Below are 27,000 nucleotides of genomic sequence, written 5' to 3' on the forward strand. Positions count from 1 at the left end.
AACTGGAGAGGATCTGCAAGGAGGAATGGCAGAGGATCCCCAAATGCAGGTGTGAAAAACTTGTTGCATCATTCCCAAAAAGACTCATGGCTGTATTAGCTCAAAAGGGTGCTTCTACTAAATACTGAGCAAAGGGTCTGAATACTTATAACCATGTGATATTTCAGTTTTTCTTTTTTAATAAATCTGCAAAAAATGTCAAATTCTGTGTTTTTCTGTCAATATGGGGTGCTGTGTGTACATTAATTAGGAAAAAAATGAACAAATGATTTTAGCATATGGCTGCAATATAACAAAGAGTGAAAAATTTAAGGGGTCTGAATACTTTCCGTACCCACTGTATATCTGTATGGTAAATTAGAAGTTGATTCTCTTAGCTTAGCATAGAGACTGAAAACAAAGGGAAACAGCCTGTTTCTGTTGAAAGGTGTCAGATCAGGCCTACCAGCACCTCTAAAACTTGCCAATTAATCTGTTTTATCTTGTTTATTTTATCAGCACAAAAATAATTCTAAAGATGATTAAAAATACAAGTTGTTGCATGGCAGGGCCTCCACCAAGTCACTGCACTGGGCCAGGAAACGGTTTGGCACATAATGCCTCTAAAACAACAACTTATTGTGTTTACACTTCCTTTATTTTTTTTATAAACAGAATTTAAAAGTAATCTTATGTAATATTAAGTGATACTTTCACAAAGAATGTCAGTCTATAATCTAATAAGTTTGCATCTCATATGAATATACACCTCAGCATTTCATATTGGCAGTCTGCATGACATAATAACATACAGTTTTTAAATTTTACAAATTGGTCTAAAACACTAAAAACCTGTGAAGCATATTGCTAAAGAGGGCCCCCTCCCCCTGGGGTGGGCCGAGGCCCTCCTTTGGGCAAACCATCTCCCTATTGCCCAAATATTGAAACAAAGGAATAGTGCCTTTAAAACTGACCATCCTGACTTTGAGTACACCACTAAACTAGAGCAAAGACTTCACTCTGTCTCTCTCACTCAAACCAGACATATGATTTTGCAGATTACTGGTGAAAAGTATTTTTACTGTTCATATTTTTGTTGAAGAAGCCTGATTGAGCATGTTGTAAACTCCTGAAAGAGTCAGCTTTTCTCTGTGCAGTTCCCCCTCCATCTCACTGGAAGCAGATGATGCCTCTGCAATGAGCAGTCACAGGGAATGAGGCCCACTGCTGTAAGAGGATGAGATCTGTGCACTGATCTAGATACTTTGCCTCTGCTGTCTTGAAAAACAAGCTGACAGGGAGCAGAGGGAGGTCTCTTGGGGTTCTTTGATTCTTCTTCTAGCTATAGAGCAGGTAGTTCAAGCAACAGTAATAGCCTTCATCTTCACCATGATCACCAGCAGCAGCATCTCTAAGGGGCATGTGTCTGAATCACTATATTAATGTTTAAGGGTGCTGAACCAAGACTGACTTCAGAAGCTAGTGCACTGTCTTAAGTCATTTTAATCTACAAATATTAAATTTGCTATGTGATAATCTTTTGAAGTCTTATTATACTTTTCTTTAAAAAAAAATTAAACTATCATTCTGAGAAGGCATCTACTGTATCTCTCAAATTATGGTTATCTTATTTAGTAAGTGCAAGTCTAGTAATACTTATTTTTGTAAAAAACAAATGGGATGTGCCTTGGAAGGGCTTATAAAAGCATGTGTTTTACATCTGACAGACCCCCAGCCCTGGACTCCCTACCCTTACGTGCATATGTCAAAGACAGTCAGACTTTCCACAGTAATACACCCTGCTTGGAGTTTTCTTATTGTATCTTAGTAGAAAGGAAAGGAGATTAAGCTTGCCTTAATGTACCCCAAGACAGTCTTTACAGTCTTCAAACTGTGCCACAAGTTGCCATGTCAGAGACTGAATTCCTGAAAATCAAATAAACCCACAATACAAGAGCAGCATATACAAAGACAAGCTGATTTAATTTAGCTGAAAATAAAACTCTGAAAGTTTCTATTCCGTGCACTGGATGTCAAAGAGATGGCAGAGTGAATCCTAGCTAACATCTCATCTATATGGGGAATGTAAACTGTGGCTGTCTCCATGGGAACGCCTGACCTGGGTTGCTATAGTTACAAAAGTTTTGTTGACAAACGCTAGAAGTCACCTTTTCATCTTGCCACATGTTGTAAAGGTACACTGGTGATGTTACCGCCGACCAGGACAAAACCGTCTCTGTGTCGCCTATACACACTAATAGTTTTGCTTTGTAGGGTAGTGTCTTGAAAAAAGTGTTTGCACAATAATGCTCTATAGTTTGGCATTGACTAAAGGCAATGCAGGTATATGGTCCATGGCTGAGTCCATTTTAGTTCTCAATTGACCCATTTCTACTTTTGACTTTTGAGTCAACACTTTTCCATACACTTTACACAACTGTGAAAATTTTTAACCATAACCAAATATTTTATTATAGTTAGTCAGATTAATTAGGCCAAGATAGTTTCCTCTTGATAAGTTCACTCAGCCTAGATCTCATGAATGGAAGCCTTTGTCTACTATCCTTTAAATCTATAGCTCAGCAGTCTCCTTCTCCCTCCCTTTATGTGTATAACTATACATATAGGTGGTGTGTTTGTTTGTAAGGGAGTGGTCATACTTTATCTGAATGTCTGTACTTGGTATGTGTAACATCTAAGTGTGCATTTGTCTTTGTAATTTGCCATTTGAGAATGTCTGACAGTCTTTTATTTTATGTCTAGTAAATGATGTACCCAGCTATGGCAGTAGCAGCATGAGTCACTATTTAAACAGTTGAGAAAGTGGATGTTTGACTTGGCTTGTGTCATCAGATGGTAGTTTTCAGGTGGAGGTAAATCTGGGAAATAGATAAGTGTGGCTGAACAGGTAAATCCAGGTGAAAAATATAGAGACATGTAGTATGTGGCAGTGCCTTCTCTGCACCCGAGGACGAGCCACATAAAGATGTTATAGCAGGGATGTTGCATCAGACTGTATTCAAAGGTACAGGTGTACCTAATAAAGTGCTCAGTGATTGTCCATGATAAGCCAGATAGAACACCTCACTAATGATGCATTACAAATTACTACATGACACTACAGATAACACGATCATCCAGGCCAGGACCATGACACAGGACTGATGGTGCATGCTGGCTGGCCTTTGAGCAGTGCTAATGTAATAATAAAGAAAGCAAAATGAATGAAAGGTTTTCTGTGTCTGTCTTGTTTAAAGTTGTTTTCAGTTGTTTGAATTTTAAGTGGATCCCACTTCCAAGAAAAATGGTAAGAATGTGCTAATGCATGAGGGGATAGGGTAGCAGGCTATATGATAATAAGACAGGAGTTTTTAAATCATTTTTAATTGACTGAAATGTACTTGTGCAAAACATAAGCACTATCTTAGAAAATTAATATTCCATGGATCTATTATCTATTCCATTTACCCTGTAGAGGGTCATGGGGGGGTGCTGGAGCCTATCCGAGATGACACTGGGCAAGAGGCAGGGTACGCAGAGACAGACAACCACTCCCATTCATACCTATGGGAAAGTTCAGTCACCCATCAGCGTATCCTATCCTTCATGACTTTGGACTGCAGGAGGAAGCTGGAATATATGGAGAAAAACCACACAGACACAGGGAGAACATGCAAAATTCACAGAAAAATGTTGGGATTAGAACCCAGAATGTTCTTGCTGGGAGGCAACAGGGCTCTATAAAATGAGCTCAATTAAAACTTAACAATTAAAAGGAGTCAGAATCAGGTTTTTTTTTTTTTTTTTTTATTTATTGATAGCAAACATCTCACATCTCACTCATAGCTAACAATAACGGATAATTTTGAGGTTAGGAATTTATGGTAGGAAAATCATACAACCTCCTCACCTGGAAGCTGTAAAAACTTGCATGCAAACATTCTTAAGTGATTATAAATATATCTTCTTTTATTATCTTGAGGTTCTAGAGAAAGAGCACAAAGAAACCTGTGAATATTTGTGGCACAATAAGTTGTGTAGCCATAGATTTCACAGAGTTTTGAGCTCTGCTGTTTTTATATCGTTGTAAAGACAAAGATCTGACCTGAAAATGCCCCACCTCAAAACACAGACTGCTACTGGACCAAGAGATCCTGTTGACACATGCTTCTTGTCTGCTCTGTCATTTGTTTCTTATCACTGTATCTATAACAGTCAAGACAAAATGTATCACACAAAGTTATAGCCTTTATAACGATGACATTTTTATTCACTGAATGGAGATTTTTATGTTAATTTCTCACAGACAAAGAATGTATTGACATTACATTGTGAGAGATTGCTCACATGATAAACACTGCATTGCAGCAAAGAGGCCAGCGGTAATAAATCTACACTGGTGTTGAAGAAATAGTTGGACATTTTTGGAAATGGGTTTATTTGCTTTCTGGCAGAGAGTTAAACCACTCTTATAACTGACTGGTTAGTTAGCTTAGCCTAGCACAAAGACATGGAACAACAGCTCTGTCAAGTGATAACAAAATCCACCTACCAACACATGTAAAGTTCACAAATTAATGACTTATAGCTTGTTTATTCTGCACAAATGTAAAAACAAGGACTGACCATTTTACAAAAAAAAAAAAAGGCTAGACAAACTATTTCCTTCCTCTGGTTTCCTGACAACTACTGCTCAGAACAGTTGTTGTTGTTACACTTTTTGTACAGATAAGTTTTAAACAAATGGGATTATAAAATACCAATCTGTACACTTTAGATGTGCTAGTAGGCAGGGGCAGATCTAGAACATTTTGTATGGGGTGGCCAGGCTGGGGCATGGACTCAGAGAGGGTAGGCACATTTGAAATATATGTAAAAAGTAAACCCCTAGGTCTACAAAATAATGCATTATTACAATACAATACAATAATATACTATACTATAAAGATCAAAGATTTTTTATTGTCAATTCACTATATGTGCAGGACATACAGAAAAATCGAAATACTGTTTCTCTCTCATCTAATATTGAATCCCCATACCATTTAAGAAACTAAATAGAATAAAAGTAGAATAAACAATAAGAATAAATAAGCTTGTATTTTTGCATTATCACCTTTACAATCCATCAAAATTAATCCTGACTGATTCAAATGGGGGTGGTACTTCTGGTCTAGTACTGTCCCAGTTGCTTAAGATTTATGTGGGCCTGCAGTGAAAGGATAAACCACTCGTGTGCTGGCCCAGTACAGCTCTTTATTAAAGCCCTCATTGTTGAGTTTGTTCTAGGTCATTTTGTTTCACTAAACTTGTAGGTACGGTAAAAACCCAGTGAGGAGAGGGAGACCTGACCTCTGTTTGAGCACGAAAACAGCCTCTGCACTTAGCATGAATAAGGGAATGGCTCTGTGTTTCTAGGTCACTGCGTGTACCTGAAACACACACCTCACTATCCAGTGTGAGGGAGAGGGACAAACAGAACCCAACTTTTGACAAAATCCCATTTGGGAATAGTTAACAGTTGAGTTTCAAAGTGGAATAGTGGCCACAATCCTTGATTTTATGTCAGTCCTATTGACTGTTTGATGTACTTTTTGTTGACTCTTCTCTCATACTCCAGTCTTTTTTGTCTTTAGTTTGTGTGAGTGAATAAAAATGTCACACCTTTCACTTCAAAGTCTTTCAGATAACCAAGCCTGGATCTCTCATTTTTAAGCCCATTGGTTTCCACAGTAAATGAGCCCCATGACAGACTGAGGGCCCTGTCATTCTAAACATGACAGATGAGTGGCCATCTTGGCACTGTTTCCCCATGCCATACTGATTACTAGCTGGATGGCTGTGGTGGGCAGACAACACACATTGAAAAATCAGCAGAGAAACTGAAATGATTCATCTCTTTCACCTACAGCATGACAAGTGTGTTAAAACACTGGATGAACACGACGGTCAGCTCTTTGTTGCAGCTGTGGCATCTGGCTTCATAGCTTGTGCCAGTTATGATTTATGATATACATTCACATGGCAGCAGGTGAATCTTGGCTCATTTGGGTTTTGTTTTATATCTTCAGTTACATGATTCACTTATATAATACAATCATGATTCCTGCTTTTCTGCTTTAGTTATTCACACTATGACAACAGGGAAATGGCTGCCTTTTGTACAATTAGGGGAGTTTTTGTTGCTTTATAGAAGAGATGGCTGAATATACAATGTCCGTATTACCAGGGAAATAAAAAAGCTGCTAAATTCTTCAAATAATGATGATGATGAACTGAGTCCTCATTTGTTTCTAAACAAAAAGACAACTGCTCTCACTGGTGTCTTTGTGTAATACAATGAACAAGACTATTCAGAGAGAAGAGCTGCCCTCCATATGACAGCAAAACAATGTGTTATGTGGGAAAGTCCCACATTCTAGGATCCAGAGGCACAGTTTTGTATCTGTTTTGTAGATATGGAATGTAGATTACGCTTCATTGAAATCGTTTAGGCATTGTGATTACTGTGGTGGTTCATGCAGTATAGACAGTCTGAAGGAGGGTGAAGCTGCCTTTATTAGCCTATGTTTCACTAGAAGCTAGAAAACAAAGATGACAATTCACAAAAGATTAACAGTTCTCAAAATAGGGAAAATAAACTTGTTTAATTTCAGGAAGATGTTCATCAAGGCACAAAAGTTGTTTTGCTAAACAATTTAATATGTATATAGATTTTTTGCTTGTGTATAATGACAGTCTAAAACATTGTTGTAATGGGATCCAACAGCATCTGCAACATACTGATAAAAGAACAAGAAATATGGCAATAATTAATTATTTTTCATCGTCAGGCTTTAATACTGCAGCAAACACTGCACTTTACCGCATTAAATACTGTTAGTGAGGGCTCAAGTCAGGAATCCCAAAGTATAAAGACCAGCCATGTTAAGCAGGAAACTAAAATTGCTGAGGATAAACCAGCAGTGAGAACAAGCCACTGAAAAGAACACTGTGCCGTAAAGGTTTTATTTTGTTCAGGCGCTGCTGGCACAGACTCAGAAGTTTTAATCACTGACCAGCGTGAACAGGAAAAAGGTGATTGTCAGGACTGAAGTTTTCTAGATTTCCTCATTTTCTTGAGCTTTTCTTGTTTCACTGTCTCAACCTCTAAAGCGGCCAGCTCAGAAATCCTGTCGATAAAAGAACGAGAGGCCCTGACCATTGGGTCTGGATAGGACTGGCCTGTACGGCAAGAGACAAGGAAGGGGAAGAGACAACAATACTGTCAGATATGCACTGGAAATAAAACATGCTATTATTAGGAGTATTTTCACAATAATGTGTTGCAGTCCTGTTTGCAATATACTGTACACCCCATTGTTTAAAAAACGATTTCTAAGTGCCCCGCTTCTCTCTAGCTACAATCTTCTCATTCTGTGAGAAGAATCAAACAAAAAGAGATAAAGTCTTAGACACTTTATTTCACCCTATTACAGTGTGTTTCATTGTATTGTCAGTGTAACAGGGTATATCTGAAAGAAAATGTTGCACCAGCGATTTTGTTAAGATAAAAGAGAAAGTAGTTTAAAATGGAGCAAGCTGTTGAAATAAAAGGCGTCAGGAGAAATCCTCACACCATTAGACAACCCTTAATGCTCTCTATCTCCATGTGACCCCTTGTCATATGTTACTATGAACCACAACTAACAACATACCCAGAATTGACAATATGCTTTTTGTATGAAGGAGGAAGGTAATTAACAATGACAAACGTGCAACCAATAAATCAAACCAATAATAGATGTGTTAATAACACAACAAATACCTGAGAATGGAAAAACCATGCTTAAATCTTAGCTTCACAGTCAAAGCACTGAAATAACTCACTCTTGTGATTGTCTTTATCAATCAATAGGTTTTCTGTTGGATGATTCACCTTAGGCCTACAAAACAGAAGGACAACAAAAGAGGCACGGGTCTGAGAAATAAGTGAGAGAACTATTGATTGGTTTAGTCTAATTTAGTTTATAAGGGCAAAAATACCTGCTGAGCTTGCAGCTCTCAACTGAGAATGTGTTCCTGCCTCTGAGGCTTAAAGTGGATGGAAAGAGAATGGCTGAAGTTGTGTTTAATCCAAATCTGTCAGCATATCTGGAAAACAAAATTAAGATTGACCACATGAAACAATACAAAACATGCTTACAAATGCACTTACACATACTGCCACTGTGATAAATCCCTTGCATTTGGTGTTTTTCTAACTTATAAGTCCAATTTCTAATTGTTTTTCTTTTACCGAGTCATTGCATGTGAAAAGATATGATAGATACTGTATGTTCTCCCATATTTTTTGGCTATTGTGCAAAAGTAAAGACAGCTTTCTATTATTGCAGTTTTTACATGCTATCAAACTAGTGTTCCCACAAATGGATGAGTAACAGTAACAACTGTGATCTCATTATTGTTAAAAGAAATCTATAATGATGCACCCTCATAGCCACAATATTCAACATTAAAAGCAACCAGCTTAAAACCCTCTTGTGCATGTCAAAATATTAACTGTATCAGGCAGCTGTTTTCTTTGTTCGTATTCTTGTAATTTGTCATTAACAGGACAGTGACTCAGTATAATTAGTGTTACCAGTGCAGCTGACTGCAAAAACATGATGAAGACAACTACAACTACAGGATTGAGTGACACTAATATTCTGGTTACCCTAGGACAAGGGGCCGCCTTGCATGGCTGCGGGAAAACTCCTTGGAGAGGCTGAGGGGATGCAGGTTGCCAGGTCTGTGCACATGGTAGTCTCTTGGCAGCGGAGGGATCACAGTTCTGGCTCTCTCTAACCTTGCCCCTAAAATAATTGTATTTAGCCAGTCAAAAAGAGCATCTGATAAGACAGTAGTTTTCAAAAGGGATAGCCTAAAAATATTTCAAAAGAAAAGAGAATATGATAAGGTTTAAGTATTGGTTTCATAAATAGAGTTATGGTGCAATATCTCCAAGCTGCTCTAATGTTACACTTGCAGTTACTGAAACCGGCTTGTGCTCAACATGTATGATGATACCGCCATCTGCTGGATGTCAGAACACAGTCCACACACAAGGCTCAAATTCACTGGTTCCACATTATATATAGGCCAATAGTGATCAGTATATTGCCTCAAAATCTCTTCTAAACTATCATTCTCAAATTCTTACATTTTTCATTAAAACAAATTGCCCACAATTATCATCCTGCACCAGGTTTTCAGTTTTCAGCTTGTCCTCTTTGACATTAAGTGACCTACGGTACACATTGGCCGAAATAAAAATAAAAAACCCTGCCATGCCAACAACACATTTTAAAAAGTTGAACGACACATAGGCTACACTATAGTTTATGGGAGATTATTCTTAGATCCTTTCTCAAGTGTATGCTGACATAATTAAAAGAAGCCTTTTATGGAGTATTATAATCCACTTACTGCATACCAAGTTTGTGTTCTGCAACATCCAGTATGGGATGGATGGACATTTTTGTGCTGGTAGGATGTCATTTGTGCCCATTAGCATTATGCTGGCACAGAACAACGCTGCGCTATCAAGATACTCTTTTAGGGAATGCAGGTTTACCGATAAACGCATTTACTGAAAACTACTATTCTTCCGGATCTTGACCAAATGCATAGCCTGCAACTATTAGGTGGCTAACCATGGCTCTCCGTTACCTTGGCTCTAAAACAGAGATGGTTTTCAGAGTTCATAAACCAAAATATGAAGCTAACTCCATCTGAATTAGCACATACAGGCACCATGCTTACTCACTGCTCAAAGGTTGTATCAGAGGGAATTTCATCGTCAAAAGACTATTTTGCAGGAAGGTAGTTCCTCCACCTGAGCCCATCCCGAAAATCCTGATGTCTTCTTTACGTCCCGCCGTATCAAGGCCGCACTGCTCGGAATTTGAGCTTCTCAACGAAACTGAAGCCTTTAATGTCGGCAGCGAAGAGTTTACCTGGAAAATCATCATGTTGGAGTTGCCATACAAAAACTTATCTTGGACATAACATTGTAATGATAATGGTAGATTGTATCGAATCAGTCATTCCTCAGCAGCTGTCAGGTTGCACCTCCAGGTGGTAAACGCTACCGAGTGTTCGCGTAACCAGGGTAACGACGACAGGAACCGTTAAACGTGCACAAGCCTTCTCCGTTACTTAACTAATTAACTAGTGCCACTTAACTGGTGCATTGCGTAAATCATATTCAAGACCCGGGATTCGTTCAACAATAACCAATACATAAAGGGCCATGACCACGGGATCCTTTAAGTATTTATTTCTAGTTATTTTAAGTAACATGGCAGCCTTTTCCCACACAATATACATTATAGGCCAGTACACATCCTGTGGCCTGCTGAGACACTCCGCTGGAACAGGAATCCTAGAGAAAAGTCATTGTCTAACATTACTGTCCAGGGTGGGGCTCGAACCCGCAACCCTGAAACAAAGTCTCAGGAGCTACAGACTAGGTAACTGGGCTCATTGAAAGATAAGATTTTCTACAGTCTTAGCATCAGAAAAGTTTTAATCTTACAGCATTTATAGAAGGCTTTTATTGTTTATATGCAATGGTATACTTAGGTTTATAGTTGCATAATATTACCTTCTTGTCATTTCAGATGCCACATATGAACTTCTGAGAACGGGGAAAAAGTTGCAGCATGAGATAGCATTCTGACTCACATATCACATTCAATACAAGACAAAAACAGGTTTGTTTTTCAAGATTTATTTACTTTATCCTTTGAAAGCCTGAAAAAAGAAAAAAAAATTATATTGTTACAGATGTGGAAACTATTCACGACTGCCTCATTTGTCATCAGATTAAAAGAAACATGTTCAAAAGATTAAAATAGAATGTTAGAGATTAATTGGGATCACAACATTGCTTAAAATGACTCCAATGTGCTTTTGAAATTGTTGGAATTAAGTTGAATTTGCCATCACTGCACAGAGTGAAGCACCTGTGGTGCATAATTCAAAAGGTAATGACCAAGATGTGGTTTCAGACTTTGTTGGCTTATTTTCAGATGGTTTTCACCACTGTCGATAAGATGGGGAAAAAAGATTACGCATCATTAACCACATGGTCTACGTCTACTTTGACGGCCTGAAAATGTTCTTACAACTCACCACAAGCTTTAGTTCATCCTTCTGATCAGTCTGTTGATCTGATCCTCCCTGTTGCCAGCATCCCCTCCCTCAACAAAGTGGGTGGTCTTCTTGTTCATACCGCCGCGGGGTGACGACAGCTTGAAGGGCCACAGGAAGTTGTTAGCGGGTTTGAAGTTCTTTCCAACTGTGTAAATCTCATGAATGAGGTCCTCCACACAGATGATGCCATATTTGCCTTCAAGTGAAAAGCAAATGTGTTGAACACAGTTAACAACAGTTTTGATGCTCTTAAATTTGACACAGACAGGAAGAGTTAACATGAATTATCAACAGAGGAAAAAACTCAGTTCTGAGCAACTTGGTTTTACTTGTCTGCAGTTATCATGCAAGTGTCCCAGTCTCAGCATAAACATGTCGTTAAGTTGTGATTGTGCTTTCCATACTGCTTTGTGGCAGTAATGAATAACACTTAATACCATAGGAACAGGTCTTACTTAAAATGAAGTAGCTCAGAGTAAAAGTATACCCTATTGCTAATTCCTACTGAGGAATAATAAACTAATTAGGTTTTCATCTAGCAAAATCTTCACTTCATACTGTGGACTGTAGGACAAAAACAAATCTCCAATTCTCTATAACATTTGTGTACCGAGGGCCTTCTCCACCAGAGCGTTATCTGTGAGGGCAATGCGCTGTTTCCTGATCCTGCCATGACCACGTTTGTAGATGAGCTCACGCACAGACTTCAGGTTTGGGTATCTGAGGGTACAAAATGTCAATAAAGACTATATTAAGGGGAGGAAATGCATTTCACAACAACTTAAGATTTGCACATGGGTTATATCCTACAGGCATTAGTGTTTCCTTAAATAACTTAGCAGGAAGTTTACAGAGCACTTCAAAAACAACGGTTTCACAGAGGCAACTATAGTCTTCTTATACAAAGTATTATGCATCTGTAGCACCATTAAGCACAAGTAAAAGTGAGTAAATTTCATCTATTACAGCAACACTCCGCAGCATTAAACATCCACAGATCATATCACATTTTCATCTTTTACTCATCACAAGCTTTTAGTTCTGCCTTTTTGAAACTATGCTTTCATTTCAGGCAATTAATTTGACAATGGTCTACTGTTTAACAGTACTTGCAAATTTCTAGTCCTCTTGAAGTAAACATAACAACCAATAAAACATTAGGTACATTATACACCTGTGTATAATATTTTATGGAGATTTGAGATAAGACTGTTAAAGCAGGACAACACAAGAGCATATGCATATTGTGGCTTGTCTCCAATTGAGGAATTGGTTAGTCCTTATAATATTTTCATTATTTAAAATTAATATTCAAAATACAGATGTAAATACTGCACATTAAGTAGAACCTTTTACTATCAGAGAATGTGGTTTCAGCAAAACTGGCTTAGTTTCAGTCAGTAATCACCATGGTCGATAAGACGGGGAAAAAAGTTTAACATCATTAACCACATTCCAGACAGATATTATTGGCTTTCAGCCCATTTCATCTTCAGAAAACTTAAAACGGACCAGGTCAAGCTCTAATTTGTATTTTTCTTACACAGCTAACAAAAATATTCTTACCCCCAAGCAATGTAGGGCTCAGCAATCCTAAGCATGTGGAGTGAAGCCTTGTTCAGCTTGACGAACACACCATTAAAGATCTGGCGCAGACGGAGCAGCTGCAGCACTTTGCGGACCTTGGGGCTGACACCATTGATACTGGCAAACAAATGGGGATTCTGATTAGCATATGGTTTAACATCTGGAAACAGCTTTTAAAATTACAGTATTGATTGTGGTTTCAGAATATAATTGGCTTAATTTTACACATCAGTTTCACCATAGTCGATATGTCGGGGAAAGAGCACATCATTAACCACACAACAACAAATTTTAGAACATTGAAGAATGACATTTACATTTAATTGCATTATACACACAGGACCTAAACTGAACTTTTACAAATTTTAGGTTCTGGAACCAACTTCATTTAGAACTGAAGACAAAGTATTGTGTAAGGGGAATGTCCAGTCAGTAAGCAGGTGACAGTATGGCATGTGAAAAGGAACATGAAAAGTTTTGCCAATGTAAACTGCTAGATTTCCAGTTGTTGTATAGGAACTTTTGCAACACAAGTAAATACCACTAACAGGCATGACAGCTCTGTTGATAGTGGACGCTACTCACCCTCTGATTCTGATAACAAAGGCCAGTTTGGGCTCAGATGGAACATAGTAGTTTCCCACTTTGCGAGCTGTACGGGCCAGGCGGATTTCACGCCGGTACATCTGTCTGTACTCCTTGTGGTACTGCTCAGCCCTCTTGTAGATCAGTCTCCTCGTCACTTTGCGGACCTTAAAACACAACAAATACATCCTCTATTCTCAGTTGGTGAAGACTGACTCTAATCCCAGGGTTCAGCTTAGAACACGTTCTTTAAACCACTCAATACAATAATATGAATTACCTTTTTCTCAGCCAGCATCTTCTTGATACGCTTAGCCTTCATGGCGGCGAAGGCCTTCCGCCTTTTCAAAAGGCTCTCAGGGACAGCCGGGACCTTTTTTCTGTTGAAGAAATATAAAACTGAGTAAGCACCCATAATACCCACCCGCAGAGAGTTCATTTTGGGTATGAAGGGTGTTTTCACACCTGCATTGTTTAGTCCGGCTGAACCTAACTCTGGTACGTTTTCCCCCTTAGTGTTAAAGCTAATTTAACCGTTGTCTCTGCAACGAGGACAAATCCCTTTCATTGGATGGCCATGTTTACGTCCTCGTACTGCCTCATATTCATTTAGGGGAAGGAATGTCCTCAAATAATTAGTAGTGTTGCGTTTTATCTCACTAGAACCCTGTCTGTGCGAAAAGAAAGCAATAAAGTTTACAAATTAACGTGGACTAGTGCAAACGAAGTACAGGTTTGAAAACGTCTAGCAAAGTAGCCTGTCATTAACCGGCTTCCACACAAACCACGTTCAAATAACAATAACCACATGAATAGTCAACGTTTTTTTACGATTAACAGCTAACTTTGTTTTCGTTATTAGCACAGAAATTAGCCTCTTGCAGGCATGAGGACTACAGAAACAGCCATGTTACACTTAGCTAGCTGGTTACACAAAATCCACACAAAGGAGTCTAATAACCATAAATATCACAATCCTCAACAATACTACTCGGACTATAATGTGTTTAATCTAAGCAACCTGTCCAGGATGTAAGATTAACAAAAAATACTATTTTAACACTTGATGGACTTAGATTTGAAGGCAGCGACGAAACTTACTCGGTATCCGCCATGGTGCCCACCGAGGAAGAGGATTTCTTTTTTGCGCATGTGCACGTTAAGGATTTTAGGACCCCAGCGGGCTGTTCTTCCAGCTGCCTGACTTGTCAATGTCTAGTAAAGGATAGCAAAATGAAAATTTTTATATTTCCTGAAAAAATGTGGTATGAAGTCGCTATTGTGCATTTTTAAAATGCTTTTGGTTGAATGGCTCTTAAATGTAGGCATACAGTGTCGTTTCTTTTATTCAAATAATGGTAAGTCCAAAGCTAACGTAAGACTAACGTTACTATAAAATGTTAATTATGCCATTCCCGTGAATATTTTCATCTCAGATTTGTTATTTTCATGAAGTACCATGGTTTAGTAAAATATTTTATGGGCTACCTCTCCAATTTTCATGCCACAGGTGAGGTCATTCATTCGCTAACCCGGCAGAGGGCGCAAACACATTATTTTGTAGGCCACGTTCAGCGAGCCTGTGTAGTGGGGAGTCTCCTGTGCTGATCTCTCCGCTGGATCTCAGTGGGGATAAACACCACGGTGTGTACTGCTGGTTGTCAGACAAAGGCATTGTCATGCACATCAGTGAAAACAAGAAACAATATGTTTTAGGGCTATGTGTGCCATTTGTAATTTAAAGCCCAAATACATCTGTTCAAAAATCACACAATTAGATTGAAAAGCGGGGCCCAAGTAAAGCCAACAGCTCTGTCACGCTTTTACTTTACTTGAATGTTCCCATTTTAGGCTATACTTTATAGCTTATTTTTCTCTTCTTTGCAGAATCTTACTCAAATATTTGTATCAAAACATTTTTATGTAATTCATATACACAATGTAATAGGACTAATCTTGAGCTACAGTATATCAGACTACCCAACAGGAACACCCATTAATAACGCCATGTAAGGGAACGTCATAATAATCAGATCTACTTTTTTTTATATAGCCTAACATTGTTTTTCTGAGGTAACATGTCAAATAAAGGACTTTGGCTGAATGCAGTATTCACATTTTGGTATTACATTAGTAATACATTAGTAATGATTTCAAAATTCTTCCACCCTCTCCAATGATATGACCCCAAAACATGGGTAAACATCTCCAAGGCTGCTGCAAGATGCTGCAAAACATTGAAAGTGCATGTGAAATAAGGGGAGAAACATGTGAATAAATAAAATAAATAAAAACAAATAAATGTGCATATTCTTCATTCTCTGTCGCCTACATCATACAGAGCTCACATGAAACAATATGCCAACTGACACATATTTATACACATACTTTAGTTTCATGTTGGATGGACACAAACTTGCACTTGCAAGATATTATCTGATCTGTGGCTATGAAATCCTCGCATCGGTAGTAAGCCTAAGCATCCAATTATTCCTCAGTACTCTTCATAAGTAGGAAACAAGGATCTTCTTTGTGTATCTGGTAGCTAAATCTAAGCCAGAAAGAAGAAGCAGCGACTTTTAAACGGTGTAAAATGCTTATCTCTGATCTTCCTTTGGGATCTTTAAGTGGAAAACGTTTTTCAACAAGTCCAGTCTTTTAGGTTAAATGCACAAACATGCACACGCATTGTTTGGACCTGACGCTGCTCTCTGACAGGCGCTCAAGTCCCAGTTCTATTGGGTCCAGCACTGATGGGTGGACTGAATAAATAGCGAGTGAGCTGCGGCTGGGGATGAGATGAGTGGAGGAGCGGCAGACGAAGAGGGAAGCACAAATCATAGTGTCTGTGCGTCACTCGTGGCAACCGTGCGTTGTAGTGGTAACAGAGCTCTGAGACGCAGCTTCTGAACTCTTTTCAGCCATAGGTTGTGGCCCCGCTTGTCCCTTTTTTGCCACTTTTGTTGATGATCATTGTTAGCGTTCCCTGACTGCGCTGTGAGCCACGTTTATCGGTGTAGTTGTGCCCCTCTGCTGCAAAGGGGTCGCATTCCTCCGTGTCTGCCGCTGCTACTCGAATTTACTGAAAGATCGATCAAAATGATAATAATTATTGCAGAGTTTTTCGTGGTCATTTTGAAGGTGCTCTGGGCTTTTGTAAGTGCCGGGGCTAAATGGATCGTGCGCCCCAAGGAGAAGAGCGTGGCCGGACAGGTGTGCGTGATCACCGGGGCTGGAAGCGGCCTCGGACGTCTCTTCGCTAAAGAGTTCGCCCGGAGACGAGCGATACTGGTTTTATGGGACATAAACTGCCAAAGCAACGAGGAAACGGCGGAGATGGTGCGGCAGATATACCGTGAACTTGACCCTCCCGTTACCAAAGACGGTAAGACTCATTTCTTTGCAGCAATTATGATGGCATCCGGATTTATTCTGAAATTGCATTCTGTTCTGTCTCTGTGGTAATAAATGTAGATTTCGAAGCTGCAAGCTACAGTGTTATTTTTAGGCAGTGTGCTTCAGTGAACATCCTGAAATGGCAAGATCGTGAACGAAGATGCAGCGTCTGACAGGCATCTTCGCACACAATCTCAGATTTTCAAAGTCTGTTTTCTTAACACTTGTTCATGTGGTCTTCTATTATTTATCCCTTCAGTTAATTTGACAGTAATTTATGCAGCCTAATACAATGACCGGCATTTCAAACGGCCATCTAATATCTCAGCCATTCATAATTAGCCTGTTGGTAAAAAATAAATAAATAACTGGCTTAATCTGAATCAGCCTACTGGGAAAAACATTTCATTCATCCTTTTATTCCTTTCTGTTTCAATCTCGTTTCCCCTGTAGGACCTGTTGGAGGAGTAGAGGAGGTCCCTCCTTTCCAGCCACAGGTCTACACTTATGTGTGTGATGTTGGAAAGCGGGAGTGTGTGTATTCCACAGCTGAGAAGGTCCGGCGAGAGGTTGGAGAGGTGGACATACTTATCAACAATGCCGGTGTGGTTTCTGGCCATCACCTTCTAGAGTGCCCTGATGAGCTGATCGAACGCACCATGGTGGTCAACTGCCATGCACACTTCTGGGTGAGTTGAAGCACAGGCAATTAAGCATGACAACTTAGCTAAAAGTCAAAGTCATTTGATTGTGTATGGTTTTAATAGGACTTACAGTAAAATACTGTATGATGGGTTGATGTATCTGCCTCGGTTTCTATGAGTACAGTGTTTTTATTGTGATACCAGGTTCACAGGAATGTTTCCACTCTGAGTTGCATGTCTGCTCATAGTGTTATTCTTCTGTGTGCTAGAGTGAGGATTTAAAGGTGTGTGTGTGTGTGTGTGTGTGTGTGTGTGTGTGTGTGTGTGTGTGTGTGTGTGTGTGTGTGTGTGTGTGTGTGCAGGACAGAGAGAAAGTATGCATAGCTTTTGCCAGAAGAAAGTCACAGGTTTGTCTTTAAGCCTTGACTCTGCTCTTTGGCAGCCCCACTCAGCGATGATCCCCATGGTATGTTAGTCCTTCCCTCTCCTCCCCTTTGCTGTGCAGATCTGTATAAATCTGACTTGCGTGATGGATGCACAGGGTTCTGTATGTGGGTTGGATCTGTCTCGGATCAGCTCACCACATTTTGTTGGCAGGCGGTGATTTGTTGTGTATCAGATTTTACTCTGGCTCTGTTCCTTCCTCAGTGTGGAAACTTGCCTGAAACAAGGACTTGATGGACTGAATATGTTGCACTTTAAATAAGCATAAACTGCTGTGTTATACAGAGCAGGTGCTGTCACAGCTGTGTTTTAGGGTTGTGGAAAGGCAATGGTTTGCGCCTGTCACAGCAATAAGAAGAGCAGTTTCACTAATGCAGTTAGATGTTTAGCATGTTAGCCCCTCTGCTCCAGTTTTAAGTAAACCATTAAGGAAGCGATCGCACTGCTTGGTTACAGCCACCTGTTTGGGACAATTGCAGCAATTGCGCACAAATTGATTTACAGGCCTGGCGTGGAGTAAATTACAAGACTTGGAAGTGTCTTTTTCTTAGCTGCATGGCTCTGAATTGACAAATGTGTCAAGTGATGCGGATGATGTTCATTTTGAGACTTTGGCTGCAGGTTCTTCTTTTCACAGATACCATGAAACCACAGTAATTTGAAACTCCTTAACTGGGCCTGGAAATCTCTTTTGTTGTCAGTCAGACAGTTTGTGTATTTCCTCCTTAATGGATGCTCTGTTCAAGTGTTCATGTGCCTCTCTGTTGGCTGTCTCCACGTTCTTTTACATCCATGATTTGGAGTCAGGATCCGGTGGTTGGGTGGCACATTTGGTTGCCTAATAGGGATCTGTGTCTTACCTTCTATGCTTTGGAGAGTGTGGTTTCTTTAGGGGTGGGGGGAGCAGACGAAAGAAGGACTTAATGAATGGTGACAGTCAAATGGAGGATGTGGTTCATTAAAGACACAAGCTAGATGAATAGAGCTTAGACTAACAAGGGCCCGTCCACTGGTCTCTTACACAAACATGGTATGGTTGCTCATTGCATGCAGGTGCTATGTTACTCAAACCTTTGATTTTTGCTTTTTCCTTTCTGAACAACAGGTTCTTAAAATAGCTTAACTGTGGTTTATGACATAACAAACATCAGTTATGGCTTAGTCAAGTCATGCAAAGTTTGATGTGGAATTTAAACTGTTTATTGAGGCAGATGCTTTGATAGTTCGGACAATAAAGGCATATTATGAGGATGCTTTTTGCAAACTATTAAAGTTAGAGATTCAGTTGGAGACCTATTGAAATCTCTTTATTTGACAGAAGCAAACTTTTAAGCTTTAACAGTGAACATAAATGACTTGGGGTGCATTCTTCTTGTGTGTTCATTTAATATATCTTATCCAGTGTCACAGTTTGACAAAACATGACTTTAGGCAATCTGGGAGACATAAAAGAAACATTGTCAGCAAGTAAAACATCTCATTATTCTTGCCTTTTTCTCAAACCAACATAACATCAGTTTCAAAGCTTACTTATAAAATAAATCACTTAGTACGGAGACCAGATGAAGAACAAGAAAGATTGTTTATTTTGTGCAATTTCTCATTTGTTGGGCAGTGAAATGGGAATAAGGGATGGATGGAGGTGTGAATAGGAAATTGACTATAATTATGTTTCTGTGTGTATGTGTGCATGGCTGGTATTACTCACACTGTGGTGACTGAAACCTGTTCGCACACACAAATTGTGGGGAGTCAGCTTTCCGAGGAGTGAGTAGCCTCCTTCTACAGGCCTCTCTGACTCCTCCCAGTCTTATTTGGAGGCAGTGGGTGCAGCTGCATGGGAGTCTCAGAACCCAGCTCTGTTCATCTGGCTCTGCCACACACACTCGCACAGAAACATGGACTAATAGTTATGATTCAGTTCTTCAGTGTCTTTTTATTTGTCTGGGGGTTCATCACATGGTGCTTTGAATAGTCCAACTAGCAATTTGTGATGTTTGATCATCAGTGAAATGATTGCACCTTCATTCCCTGTTCCAGTATGACTAAAACTGTGTGTCACCAGAGTTTGAAGATTAGTGTGTGTCTAGTGGAATGACATGAAAGGAAATCATCCTCAGCATCTTGAGCTGGTTAACTAACAGGTGGTTAATGAACAATAAGCAGCTTGTGGAGAGCCTACTTCTCTTGTGCACTGACATGAAAGTGCAGAGCACTCGATGGTGACTTGGCGGGAAAAGAGCAGAGAAAAAAAAAGAGGAAGGAAGACGGTGCCATCCCATCGCCCATCCACAGGATAGGCAAGAGGGTAATGGTAAGCTGCTGCTGACCCACTTTATCTGACAATTACTTTATTGTCTGTGGATTGGCTTGACAAGATGGAGCCAGGTTCTGCTGGGCCCCTCCTCAGGCCTGGTGCACCTGTACCCCTCATTGGAGCTAGCCATGACTACTCCCATGTTTGATCTGTCCCTGAGCACAAAATATGGGATTATGGCTGCAACCTACTAGTGAAAAATGCCCATTATAATTCCCCAGAGCCCAAGGGTGATATCTTGTGTTCTTATGCCAGTTGTCTGGGGTTAAATTAACAGAACAGGAAGAATCCCAAATTTCATGGACGTGGAAAAAGAAAAGTTGCCATTTAGGTTCAGTCTTATCTTATGATCAATGACTAACACTTTATCACAGTGGACAACTATAGCTATATCTATGCATATAGCTGTACATTATAGAAGTCATTCTTAACAAGGGGTTAAATGAGGCCAAAGTTTTTCAATAGACTAGTTAATATCCATATGGAAAAAACGTCAAGAAGTGACTTAAAATAATAGAGATAAAGGCATTAGCTAGAGTGGGTCGACCTTGTGCACAAATGTCCAGACAATAAGATCAAGGGGCCCAATTGTGTTTATTTTTTATGTTTAAATTTTTTTAGAAGCCTTGTTCACACGTTGTATTGCACACTGTGCGCCCTGGACTACTGGTGTGTTTGCTTTCCCAGGAAATTGGGTTCCATTTGAACAACCAGCATGGGGAGGCTGAGGTTTAGTCACCTGTAGTGGAGGTTGATTGACCAGCATTGCTATCGCAACATCATTTGTGATGACCACTAAATCCAACCTACTCAAATTCCATGATGTGCTGTAGGATCAGACACGCTCTTGAGCACGTGCATTTTTTACTCTCTCTCCTTTATTCTCTTTTCCAGGAAGCACTCATTAAATGGCCATGTGGTCATACACAAAGGCCAATATTTTGTTCATATTCCTGTTGGTCAGCCACTAGCACTAATTCAGCCTGACACCCCAGCTGCAATAAGCTTTTGTGGCTTAAATGCTCCTGGAGGTACACAGCAATTAGGGAGTGTAGCTGGCATGGCACCTCCAAATAGGCCAAGGAGGCCTGGCTGTGTCAGTGGGTAATTTAGCAGAACAAGAGAGCGGTGAGACCCAATTACTGCAGCTCTATAAGACACGAACCCCTGGTTGTCTTCACACATTTTGTGTCTGAGAGGTCAGCAGGGGTCAGACGTCACATGCCAGAGTGGCCATAAGAAGCAGGGCATCACAGAATGGTTTGAATGATGAATGGTTGGCCACATTGAGCTCTGTCCTGCAGCTGAGGGAATCAACCTTCTCTTATAGTTCCGGTTATTTCCAGACCACTAGACAAAGTTGTCTGGTTGTGTCTGGGTGTTGGCATTAGTTGTAGATTATTGTGCCAGATCAAGTCATTCCCTGAGTGGGAAACTTGGGCTGAAGTCAGGTATGGGCATATCTTAAGTAAATGCGTCATATGCACGCAACCCCCTCCTCATCCGCTGCCATTCTGGCTCACAGAGGCCTTTCTCAGTGTTTGCCCACACCCCCTGTTCTCTTGCTCCCTCTTTGGGCCCCATCATTTGATGAATTTAATACTGCAGTAACTTGAAAATGTATGTCCAGGAAAAGTGCAGATGTTTAGAGCTGAATCCAATCAGTTATACCGTCTGTGGATATATCAAACCAGCCTTTCTCTGCATAGATTTTACTTCATTTGCTTCACAAAACAAGGAGACATCAAAATACTGATGTAAAATGGTAGTTGAAGTCAGATGCAGTTTTAAGGCTTTCCTTTCCTTTCCTGCGGTTTCGGCTGTACAACCTGGTACCGTGCTCTCTCTTGCTCTGCGCTCCCCTCCAGCAGATGTTTTGGAAGTAGGCTGAGTCATTTCTTTGGCCAGGTTTGCATACTGTACCAGCCAATGGAACAGTTAATTTTCATTTATATGACCAAAGTATTACTGAAAACTGGGAATGAAACCAAAAATGGTAACAACCGCTGACCATATTTTTTTAAAAGCCCAGAGTGACATCTTAAATCAGCTTACAAAAACTCTGAGGTACCACATTTTACACAAATTTTACACAGGGTCTGGCATTTTTGCTTATCAAAATTGACATTAATTAATCGTCTGCCTTTTTTTGTTAATCAATATATCAACAAATTGTCACAGCACTATTGGTAATCTCAATATAAAGGTGTTGGTAATCTAAGAGCAAGTGTTGTCAGCTACATGTATTGTTCTTCACTCAGGCCTTGAATGGATGTGACTCCACTCCCAACAAAAGGCCTGCACGTTGTTTGGAGACCTCCCAGTGGGAGAGTGATTGGTCAGTTCCTATCACTGCTGTCACGTCACACCTGCTGATAGGTTCATGCTGTGTCCAAGGCAGCTCCATATTCAGCAGACACGCAGAACTTGGAATGGATCCATAGGTTAATCGCTAAATGTCTTTCTTTGAACCCCCTTCTTCTGTTGTTGCTCTTCCTCACCACCTCTGTAACCCTCATTGGATGGGGGCTGTGGAACCACTCAGGCTCTCACGTGGCACTCTGGTGAAACTCTTTTATCTCAAAGCTCATTTCTCTACCGATTGTTCTGTCAACTGCTCCTCGGGCAGGGCGTGAGGCTGTGTGGGTGGATGACAGGCCGAACTGTACTGTTGCAAGTGTTGAGTGAACCGAATATGATTTGTGTTGTAACAAAGTCTTTATAGCCGGGCCCAACAACGGGCACCAGATCTGTGTGGGAAAAGAACGGCCTGTACAGCAGCACACACCACATACCTCAATGTTCAGTGAATACCTGTAGAGGGGAAAAGCCTCATTTTTGTCTTGCCTCCCTCTAATCCACACCTGCCACAAGGAGAAAACATAACTTGTTAATTTTATACATTTAGATGCTGCACCTCAGTGCTCAGTCTGATTCTTTTTTTTTTTTTTTGTTATTGTAGCTGTTATGAATTCTCATTCAGATGCCGGTCTCTGAATCACCATGGAGAGGTGGGGGACAGAAGGGAAGCAGAGAGGATCAGAGGGCTCTGGCACAGACAAACTGCACAAGTGAACTAACCTTCCTCATTTTTTCCCTCCCTTTGTCCTTCTGTGTCTTCTGTCCTTCCCCCCAGACCACCAAGGCGTTTCTCCCCAAGATGCTGGAGCTGAATCATGGCCACATTGTGACAGTTGCCAGCTCCCTGGGTTTATTCAGCACAGCTGGAGTGGAGGTTAGTATCATACACAACAAGGCATACACATCCCATCGTTCCCACCAACCAAAACCAGCGCTTTTCTTCAAAGCCATCAGCGTGCCAGCTAGCATACTGGGCCAGGGGAGGTTAGGCCCCCTTTCTTTAGTTGTCTCGCCACCCATTAAATTAAAGGACACATCTGAACATTGGGAAGCCCCTTATGGATTTCTCTATTTGCAGCTGTGTGTGTGCTCTGGCCCTGAGGCCAGAATGAGCTGACAGCTCCCCAAGGGACAGAGACATCTTCATCAATGCTTTGTGAACAACTTGGTGCTCACTCAGTATTCAGCTCACAACAACTTTCAGTGGATAAGTTTTTAGTTTTCCATCCTGAATTAATTGATTCTTCTCCAGTATAGATTCTTTTTGTTACTTTAGTGCATATTAAAACATTAAGTGGGGTCATTTTTCTCTATAACCACACAGGAAGTAAACTGGTAGGCCTCCTAGAGAGTTTTATTTTGATGCTTCCAAGAACAGTTTTCATTTACCCTACTGACAGTCTGTAGGGACTACTACTCCAATGTTCTTTGTTTTTAATGCTACACACACATGCATTCATCTAGAGTGATTAAGTTCCCCTACAAGAAACTGAAGTGTACTTAGTTTTTGTTGAACCATTATGCTTCCTGGAAATGCCTTAAGTGTGATTTTGGATTAGTTTCAGAGAACCAAAGTCCTCACTTGTTGTTTGTGCACAGTCAAATCTCAGTTTGATTCATGTTTATAAATGCATCTGTTTGCCTTAGCCTTTTTTTTTTTTAAGATTATTTCTAAGGTGAACCACATCAAAACCTTCCTGCCATGGCGAGCAGTCTCTTGATGCACAGGAGAAGTATGCCAATGAAACTGTAGAACATCACTCTGGTTTTTGTGGCTGTATCATTAACAGCAAGGAGAGCCCTCTGTGCCTGTGGGACATGTTTGAAAATGTTCTCTGTGGTCCCTGGGTGTGGGTGTGGACAGGGTTTGACAGGGCTAACCTGTTCTCTCTTATTCACTCAGGATTACTGCGCCAGTAAGTTTGGTGCCATCGGGTTCCACGAGTCACTGAGCCATGAGCTAAAGGCCTTAGAGAAGGACGGCATCAACATGACTCTGGTGTGCCCTTACTTTGTTGACACGGGAATGTTCAAAGGCTGCAGGATAAGGTTAGCTTCAACACAAAACTGAATATGAAATGCACTTTAAATAGTAAAGTATCAACTTGTTGAAAGCCTTTTCCGCCAGAGTTCCCAGGTGATTTAAATAAAACATATTTAGCCCTCTTAACATAGAGTTCACATTTTCAACCAGTTTGTGTAAAGTTTCTGTTCAGCCTGTCAATAACCAAACGGATGTGTGTGATTTTCCTTCCATTCAGGAAGGAGATTGAGCCTTTCCTGCCTCCCTTAAAGCCAGAGTTCTGTGTGAAACAGGCCATGAGAGCCATCCTCACTGACCAGCCCATGATCTGTACGCCTCGCATTGTTTATATGGTCAGCTTAATGAAAAGGTGATCTGATGTCCTGTTTTCCTCAGTATACATCCCCTCATTTCCCCTTCAGCACTCACTAAACTGTAAAGGAATACCTCAAGTCCCTAATCTTATCTCTGTCCTGTCTCTGCAGCATCCTCCCCTTCGAGGCCATTGTGTGCATGTACCGGTTCCTAGGTGCCGATAAGTGCATGTACCCCTTCCTAGCTCAAAGAAAGGAGGCCATGAACAACAATGAGGCAAAAAATGGGATCTAGGGGGCACTGTTTGCAACACAATCGGGCATATATAAACCTGCAAGCATGAGGAAACAACCACTGAAGATGAGAATGGAGAAAAGACTGAATCTAGGCCAGTGCACTTGCATTGAGCAAATGCAAAGGTTTACCATATTGTTCCTCTGGAACAAAGAAAGCTGTGTACTACAGAAAGGATTTATTTGACTTTGTTTTGTCTTTTTTTTTTAAGTTTGTTTAAAAAAAATCTATATACTGTCACTAGTTTTAAAATCATACAGAAAAGGTATCCAGTAATTAACTATTTACATAATGTAGTCACCAGCCTTATCTAGTGTCAATGTGCAACTATACAGTATGTTACTGTACAAACAGTACAACCGTTTTTTCACTTTTATTTCTTGTAGACATGCACTGTAATTTCTGATTTCTCTACAATGCCAGCATTCTCTGTGTAGGAAGGTTCAACACAACGTTTTCACGATGGCCAACATCTCCCCACACAGAGGCTCATCTTCAGTCAGGAAATTGGTTTTCAGCCCAATACAGCTCTGATTTTACTGTACCTTGTGCCATTTTATAATAAAGTAAGAAAAATATTTCACATTAATTAAACTTTACCATATCCTATATTTGTTAAATACTTAAGTTACAGACATGTAGCGTATATGTTAATAATGAAGTCTACGCATTCCAGGTGGGATATTTAATGGCCTGATTGTGGCCGACTTAACTTTCCAGTTTTCAGTTTTTAATGGGATTCCACGCTGTCGCTTGTGGAGAGGTGCTGTCAAAGCCTCCTGTGACCCAGACTCACTGAACAGCACTAAACAGCAGTGCAGAGGTATTGGCTTCTAAAAGGTTTTGAGTGGGACTGACCTAACAATCAGATTTTCTGTTATTTCTGCTTGATCATTAAGTTTTGCTGCATTCTCCTTTCTTATAATTTCATAACAATAAATATGTGAAGAGCTGGGCAGAGCATGGCAGAGAGTAGCAGGTCTTAGTGGAGCAGGGAGAGGGAGCGCTGGGCGGAGCAGAGCAGATTGAAATGGAGTTTCACACTAGCGCTAGCTTAAGTTACACACAGTCGCTTTAATGGTCCTGTTATTTCAGGGCGGCAGTGACTAATCCCTAATATGAAAGTGAATGAGGAAGTCAGTGTCCTGCTTTGAACTAACATTTGTGACACATTTAGAATGTGCTGCTTTAGGAGAAACAAAGTGGAAATACACTTATTTCTCTCTATTTTTATTTTCCAAGCTCTGTGGTGTTTTTATTGTAAATGTATGTTACCATAATTATTTGTTAAAAAAAACCCGAGATAGGCTGTAAATGCAGGCAAACCACCATCCAAACACTGAGTCACTGGGGGAAATGTATTAAAGATGCTAGCTTTCCATGTTTCTTTTCAAAGTAACACTTAAAAGCACCTGTCCATTGTCCATCTTGTCCAGTTAAAGTGAAATGTAAATGTTGTGAATACCCTGGTATCCCAAAATGACTATCTCCATCATATTTGATGTATGAATATTTTATACACCTTTGGGATGACAAGAGTTTTGGATTTACATTCCAATAGGCATCATTAATAGAGTCACAGTAATGAGCCTAAATTCTCTACCTCTTAATTTTTGCCATTTTTTGGACAGTATAACATGTCTTTTTCTTTTTTTTTTTTTAATTTTCTGAAGACTGCTCCATAGCAGAGCAAATGTGGTTCAAGTGTTTAGTGTCTCTACCTAACTTAAATTAATAAAGTGATTTAGATTATTACATGGTCTGTCATGATTACCTGTTAGCGAGGATGGGGAAATCTCCATTTGAAGTGGCTGAACAAAACAAAGGTGGTAGACGGAAACTGTTCGTCCACACTCTTGTGTATGCTTACAATG

At 40.1% G+C, this 27,000-nt stretch overlaps 2 protein-coding genes across 5 annotated transcripts; one reads left to right on the forward strand and one right to left on the reverse strand.

Moving 5' to 3' along the window:
• Positions 1–6,519: 6,519 nt before the first annotated feature.
• cunh8orf89 (chromosome unknown C8orf89 homolog) lies at positions 6,520–14,538 on the reverse strand. Of its 4 annotated transcripts, XR_002274942.1 has the most exons (10): positions 14,434–14,538; positions 13,613–13,712; positions 13,333–13,499; positions 12,727–12,864; positions 11,771–11,880; positions 11,140–11,356; positions 8,678–8,816; positions 8,005–8,112; positions 7,849–7,904; positions 6,608–7,203 (listed from the first exon to the last, which is right to left on the reverse strand). XR_002274942.1 is itself a non-coding variant. In XM_020599965.1 (7 exons), the coding sequence occupies exons 1-6, from the start codon at positions 14,445–14,447 to the stop codon at positions 11,148–11,150; spliced, it is 738 nt and encodes a 245-aa protein (XP_020455621.1). In that variant the 5' UTR covers positions 14,448–14,538; the 3' UTR covers positions 10,514–10,758; positions 11,140–11,147. The 4 variants fall into 4 exon arrangements, 3 of the variants coding, with proteins under 3 accessions (XP_020455623.1, XP_020455621.1, XP_020455622.1); XM_020599965.1 differs by lacking the exons at positions 6,608–7,203; positions 7,849–7,904; positions 8,005–8,112; positions 8,678–8,816 and adding an exon at positions 10,514–10,758; XM_020599966.1 differs by lacking the exons at positions 6,608–7,203; positions 7,849–7,904; positions 8,005–8,112; positions 8,678–8,816; positions 14,434–14,538 and adding exons at positions 10,514–10,758; positions 13,798–13,816.
• A 1,456-nt stretch (positions 14,539–15,994) lies between these two features.
• Positions 15,995–25,916, forward strand: rdh10a (retinol dehydrogenase 10a). The gene is made up of 6 exons (XM_020599964.1): positions 15,995–16,717; positions 17,182–17,417; positions 23,270–23,368; positions 24,398–24,543; positions 24,756–24,887; positions 25,003–25,916. The coding sequence occupies exons 1-6, from the start codon at positions 16,432–16,434 to the stop codon at positions 25,124–25,126; spliced, it is 1,023 nt and encodes a 340-aa protein (XP_020455620.1). The 5' UTR covers positions 15,995–16,431; the 3' UTR covers positions 25,127–25,916.
• Positions 25,917–27,000: the final 1,084 nt, after the last annotated feature.

Source organism: Monopterus albus, unplaced genomic scaffold (genome assembly GCF_001952655.1).
Source record: "Monopterus albus unplaced genomic scaffold, M_albus_1.0 scaffold44.1, whole genome shotgun sequence".
In the NCBI taxonomy this organism is placed as follows: domain Eukaryota; kingdom Metazoa; phylum Chordata; class Actinopteri; order Synbranchiformes; family Synbranchidae; genus Monopterus; species Monopterus albus.

Coding starts and splice junctions, on each gene's coding strand:
- cunh8orf89 (XM_020599965.1), bottom strand. Junction 11,881..12,726: donor GAGCCCTACATTGCTTGGGG/GTAAGAATATTT, acceptor TTGTACCCTCAG/ATACCCAAACCTGAAGTCTG. Junction 11,357..11,770: donor TCTGGTGGAGAAGGCCCTCG/GTACACAAATGT, acceptor TTTCACTTGAAG/GCAAATATGGCATCATCTGT.
- rdh10a (XM_020599964.1), top strand. CDS start 16,432: ATGATAATAATTATTGCAGAGTTTTTCGTGGTCATTTTGAAGGTGCTC. Junction 24,544..24,755: donor TTCAAAGGCTGCAGGATAAG/GTTAGCTTCAAC, acceptor CCTTCCATTCAG/GAAGGAGATTGAGCCTTTCC. Junction 24,888..25,002: donor ATGGTCAGCTTAATGAAAAG/GTGATCTGATGT, acceptor CTGTCTCTGCAG/CATCCTCCCCTTCGAGGCCA.